The sequence below is a fragment of the Frankliniella occidentalis genome, unplaced genomic scaffold, assembly GCF_000697945.3.
Source record: "Frankliniella occidentalis isolate FOCC.00 unplaced genomic scaffold, Focc_3.1 Scaffold13, whole genome shotgun sequence".
In the NCBI taxonomy this organism is placed as follows: Eukaryota; Metazoa; Arthropoda; class Insecta; order Thysanoptera; family Thripidae; genus Frankliniella; species Frankliniella occidentalis.
Genome location: NW_026267143.1, coordinates 2,674,392 through 2,680,067, shown reverse-complemented (window position 1 = coordinate 2,680,067; position 5,676 = coordinate 2,674,392). Strand labels below are relative to the sequence as shown.

The 5,676-nt window shown below is 37.5% G+C and overlaps 1 protein-coding gene across 1 annotated transcript; it reads right to left on the bottom strand.

Annotated features, from left to right (window-relative positions):
- Positions 1–704: 704 nt before the first annotated feature.
- Positions 705–3,407, bottom strand: LOC127748773 (uncharacterized). The gene is made up of 12 exons (XM_052263609.1): positions 3,055–3,407; positions 2,776–2,955; positions 2,581–2,691; positions 2,418–2,504; positions 2,068–2,336; positions 1,891–1,969; positions 1,604–1,787; positions 1,420–1,529; positions 1,227–1,328; positions 1,110–1,142; positions 841–1,031; positions 705–761 (listed from the first exon to the last, which is right to left on the bottom strand). Exons 1-12 carry the CDS (start codon positions 3,227–3,229, stop codon positions 705–707), a joined length of 1,578 nt encoding a protein of 525 aa, XP_052119569.1. The 5' UTR covers positions 3,230–3,407.
- Between the last annotated feature and the right edge of the window lie 2,269 nt (positions 3,408–5,676).

Genomic DNA, 5,676 nt, shown 5'->3' with positions numbered 1-5,676 from the left:
CGAAAGTTATACCAACATACTTGCGTAGAACACACCGGAAGAAAGGATGTTCTTTTAGACTCATGTTAAGAGCCAATGGTAAGTCCTCGGTCCACAGGGTACAATAGATTAACACACATCAAGTTGCTAAGAAGAACAGACTTTGGTTGTGGAAAGTGCAATGGAAACAAAAATTGAAACCAAAATAATTTGTGATCTGTGGTTAGTAATGCTTGACTAACTTGATGTAAGAAACAACAGAGCTGTCTAAAGATAGCTAGTGGGATAAATCAATCTTTGACTTATGGCTTTTCCCTTGAGTGTTTTGTGTTTGTAGAATTAGAATTACTATTATTATGTCTGTAACTTCTGTTCTAAGGATTTAGAATTAGATGAACCAACAAACAGCAAAAATTCTTTGCATTATTTAAAAGAAAGAAATTTGTGTGCTTGGACACTAACAAATTATTTTCAAAACTACCTTTAAAATGCATCTAAAAACAATTTGCAAACTTGAACTGTGTGACATTGAGACTTTTGGAGCTGCGAACAGCAAATAAATTGAATCATTAAAAGTAAATCGTCAATTAACATACAAACAAATGTTCACAAAAAAAGTTGTCTTAGAGGAAAAATAGATACAGTGACCTTACCACTAATTTCATCTCCTGACAGACAGACCACATCATCTTGTGTTTGTTCATCAGACAAAACATCTGCAATATTCAGAAGTACACATGAGCAAAAGGAGAAATGAACAGGAAATGTAATTTTGAGGTAATCTAGGGCAAATACACTCTGCATAGCTGCCATTAGTATGAGCAATTTTAACTCACCTGCTTTATTAATTAGTTGACTAACTTTGTAGATGTGCTTGCAAACTTCTATCGGGTCTGGGCAAGTACACGAATTTTGTGTCACGACATAGGAAGTGGCTTTATTGGTTTGGGAAACAACCCTGTAAGAACCATCTCTATTGTCCGTGATATCCATGTCACAAATTTTCTCTCCCCTAACTTTTCGTGATTGGAAGGGAGTAGTGTAGGCACCAGCTAAAAGGGAAAGAAAATAACTGTTAAATGTTTCTGAGTGTATTATAATACTTAATGTCATAGTAAAAAGATTCTAACCAGGTTTAGCCATGGAAAGTTTATCAGTGGATCCTGCTAGGGAAAGAATAATCAATTAACTTATTCAGTAGTTCAAGAAACCCTCTAATGTTACCACACAATTATGCAAGACATTACCTTTGAGGAATCTAATTTGGGTGGTTTTCCCCATACCCTTTGGTCTGCCTTTAGTTTTAACTGTTGGGATTTTCATATTTTTTAAGGATTCTAGATTTGGGTCTAGAAATGAAATAAGAGTATCACATTACACAGATTTAATCAATATAAACAAAAATATTTCACTCCGTAAGAAACTTTCAAAAATGTTTACCTGTATTGATGGCTTTGGTGAATCGACGGAAAGAACATTTCTTGAAATCTTTAGCAAAAAAGTTGGGGCATCCAAAAAATTGCATGTTTGGCTGGTTCCTTACAGTGCGCCTTAAAAGAAAACGAAGATGTTGTTAGATATATCTTTTAACATTTCAACATGACACAAAGGGTTCCTTTTTTACCTCACTGCAGGAACTCCACAGAAGCAATTAGGTGGTGTTTCACTTTGAGCAAGAGTTGGTGTGCATTGTGCCTGTGTCTCTGCAGTAGTTTGTTTACTTTGTTGAGAATCAACATCAGGTATGTCCAAGCAAGACACCAGCATTTTGAGACTTTCATTCTCATCGTCACAATTAAGTAAATGATCTGGAAAATGGATTATGAGAGATTACAAAATGGCAAGGAAAATTTAGCACCACTCTAACCTTATATTTTGTTTTGTTTTTCTTTATAAAAGTTAAGTTCTTACATAGGTCTTCATTTTGTGATGAACCATGGCCATTGACGCTGTGAATATCCAGCGGTTGATCTGCAAGAAATTTGAAACACTGAAGCAGGTGAAAACCACTTAAGCAGAATCCCAGTAAGCTTTAGCAAATAATTTTACTTCAAGTAAATATTTCACACATGTAAAAACATTATTTACCACTGCAGGCTCAGCTTCGACCCTTACATGTACTTGGCCAGATATCTGTTCATCAGAAAATAGTTCCGATTGAGAAGACTGAACATCAACTGCTATTACATGCTCCGGGCCAGAAATTTGTCCATCAGAAAATAGTTTCGATTGAGATGACTCAACTTCAACTCCTATTAGATGCTCCTGGCCAGAAATTTGTGCATCTGAAAATAGTTGCAATTGAGAAGGCTCAACTACAACCCTTGTTCCATGTCCTTGGCTAGAAATTTTCTCAGCTGAAAATAGTTTCAAAAATTAATTTCTCACTGAAAAATTCCTGCTTTTGCAACAATACTGGAATATATACAGTTACTTACAACTCTGATTTTCATTCACTGATAGCAGAGGCAAAAAGCTTTTCCCTGGCAATGTTTTGACAACAAATGAAGTTGACATCGTTTGACCTGAAAATAGTTACATGTAAAATTAAGTGAAGCACAAGAAAGTTTAGTCCTGCTTCAAACCTCGATAAATACTCACAGTTATTTTTGGTAAAATCCCAGTTGAATAGATTTTTTTCATTAAGTGCAGATGCAACAGTACTTTTTTCAGAAATTGTGCTGATGACCCCAACATTATCAGTTCCGATGTCTGCAAATAATAGTGTACAGTTTAATTTTGTATATGTGTATAAACTTTACAGCTTTTCAGCTGCAACTGCAAAACAAAACTTACTGCATATTTCCAAGGCACCAGCAGGGGATCCCACTACAACTGGAGCTGAAGAACTTGTATTTCCACAAACATTTTCAGCATCACTCAATGTATCTTTGCCTCGTTTTACTTGCCCAGAATTCTTATCTTTGAGCAAATGAAGGGCATTGTGATCTTCGTCCGAGCCCAGCAAGTGAGTCTCTACAAATTGTGTTTCCATTAATGCAAACAATAGCATAGAATTTTTTTAAATGCAAAAAAAAATCTGTGCTTTCCTACAACGGTTTCAAAAACACTTACCGCCTGTTTTTGAGCCAAAAGTAATGAAGGTCTCTTGAACTGGAGCTGAATCCAAACTTATTGTGTTTTCATCATCACTCAATGTGTCATCAAATGAGGGTTCTGCATCTAGGTTTTCACCATCACTCAATACGTCATCAACGGCTTCTGCATCTAGGTTCTCACCATCATTCATTGCGCCATCAAAGGTTTCTTTATTTAGGTTTTCACCGTCATTCAGTGTGGCATTATGAAAGGTTACTTTATCTGTAATTTCATAAAATTAAAATTATTACTCAAAATAGAAAAGTTTTGTCTGGTTTAAATTGCCCAAAGTTCAGACCTTTGGTCAATACAAGCGATGCAGCGTCATCTTCTCCATCTGAGTATAGTTTGTGAGTTTCTGAAAATTGTGTTTTGATTAATTCAAGTGATTCCAAGGTTTTTACAGAAACATTTTGCTCTGCTGCAATAAAATGCTTACCAATCATTTCAGAGCCATGACAGACTTCATTGTCCAAGAATATAACTTCAGCAGCTGTAGTGGTTTTGATCATTTCCTCTCCAACAACTCCTGAGGCCAACTCAATTTGAGCAGTAGGAGCACCTTCATAAACCAATATGAGGAAGGGTGAGCTCGGATAGCAAGGAAATAATCAAAAGATTCTGAATTATTTAACAAAATTCTTACCTTTAACGCTTGTGAGTGGAACAATTTTGACTTCTGTTCCAGCAGCCCAGTACTTTAGTAGTTCCCTCAAAATCTCAAGGCGAGCAGGAAACACAGCAGTACCGCAGAACTCCATAATAGCGCAGAGTTCTTTGGTTACTTGTTGTGCCAGATGAAATTTCTGGGCAGCTGTCTTAGCCTTTACAGCTGGCAGTGAGCTTACACTGAAATTTTTCACTGGTTGTGGAACACTAATGGGCTGAAGGCTTTTGCTCTTTCGCCACATTTCAGCATAGTCTTCAATTTTATGCAAAGTGGAACCTGTCACGCAGAAGGGAAAGGTTTTGTATTCACACATTCAGCAAACTGAGGAGGTAAATTTATCGTATACTTTACTAATGTTTTACAAACCTGCTTGTCGCCTCTTCTGGTACATATGCCTGCATGGCAACTCAAAGCTCCAGAAGTGGAGGCAGCAGCATTCAGACTCTGTGCTCTCATAGTACGCCATTTCTTCTTCATCTGGTGCAGAATCATGCTCCCAGATTTGCAGTTTTGCAGCAAATCTGGTGAGATCCTGAAGAATTTGTTTCAGAACTGGATTGGTATTATTCGTGAGGTACGTGTCCTTGAGGTTTTCAATCACTTCTCTGTAAAGGACATCCTCATCCTTGTTCTTAACAATCTCTAGAAGTTTTTCTAATGCCTCAGAGAGAGTGGAGTGGCAATTAAGGACCTGTATAACATCAAAACTCAAATTAATGCAACTAACATATTTACTGCTGCAAGTGATTGAAAATTGTTAAATTATATGAAACATACCATTTTAATTTTGGAGTTATGGTTCTCTACTCTGTTGGTGGTGGTGTTACCAAAATTAATGCTCTTCATTTTGTCTCGGTTGCACCACGCTTGAGGACAGTTCAACCAATTTTCCTCAAAATATTGGAAAAAAGTTGGGCTGGATTTTTCTTCCAACTGTTTCACAAGATTCTGGAACTCAGTGTTCTTTATGGTGCCTCTCAACTGATCAATGATTGGCTTTGCCTCTGGCTCCTTTTTTGTCTTATCATTGAGAACTCTAGAGATATGGAATGAGCAGAGCTGAATGGCTGCATCAGGAAATACAGCACTAATCGCACCAATTTCAGATTGATCCTTGTCGATAATAATTGTTTTCACTTTCAGTGCAAGTTCTTCAGTAATGGCTTCACGGAATGCAGCCATCACAGCAGAGACAGTTGTGAGCAGCTCGTTGGCGACAAAGGCATAGCCAGCAACACGCCCACTGCCACCATCGTCCATCACCATGAAGACAGCAACTGGCATTTTGTTTTTGTTAATTTTATAGGTGTGGTCTAACATAATAACCAAGCCAAACTTGGCCACGTTTTCCCTCATGCTTGAAGTTTGAACAAACAAGAAGAGAAGTTCATCGGCATCAGATTTTGTAAGGGATATGGTTGCTCCAGGGTCTTCCTCCAAAAGATTCTTCAATGCATTAATGAGCAATTCTGTCTCAGAGGCTCCACCATTCTTTTCCTTTTTAAATTTAATCCTGTTCCGGAAAAAAATATGTGAACTCAAATAGTGAGCAGCTTTCACCAAACTCCAAGAGTCTGCCTTCACGAAACATAAGATGATGCATAAAATAACAACTTACTTGAGATTCGACAGGTCTCTTGCTGTTATAAACCCTGAATTTGAGTCACGGAGTAGACTCCTAATGACAGAAGGCTTGACGCCACCCTTAAAGAGGAGTTTGACCTTATCCATAGCATCCTCCGCCATCATCTTCTTTCTATTACTGGATATAGCAAGCCAGTTTTCCAAGGTCAATTCATGATATAAATGTTCCTCATGGAATTTATCAACAACTACACTCGTCAAAACATTTAGCGGTCCACTTTTTTACGCGTGGATTAAATTATCTCCCCTAGCACCTAGGAAGTCGAGATTTGACATAGACATGC

What these genes read in the sequence shown, in the direction of transcription:
- LOC127748773 (XM_052263609.1), bottom strand. Translation starts at nt 3,229, where the DNA reads ATGAATGATGGTGAGAACCTAGATGCAGAAGCCGTTGATGACGTATTG. An exon ending in TGGTGCCTTGGAAATATGCA is followed by an intron (nt 2,692 to 2,775) that starts GTAAGTTTTGTT and finishes TATTATTTGCAG; the next exon opens with ACATCGGAACTGATAATGTT. An exon ending in AGTGAATGAAAATCAGAGTT is followed by an intron (nt 2,337 to 2,417) that starts GTAAGTAACTGT and finishes AACTATTTTCAG; the next exon opens with CTGAGAAAATTTCTAGCCAA.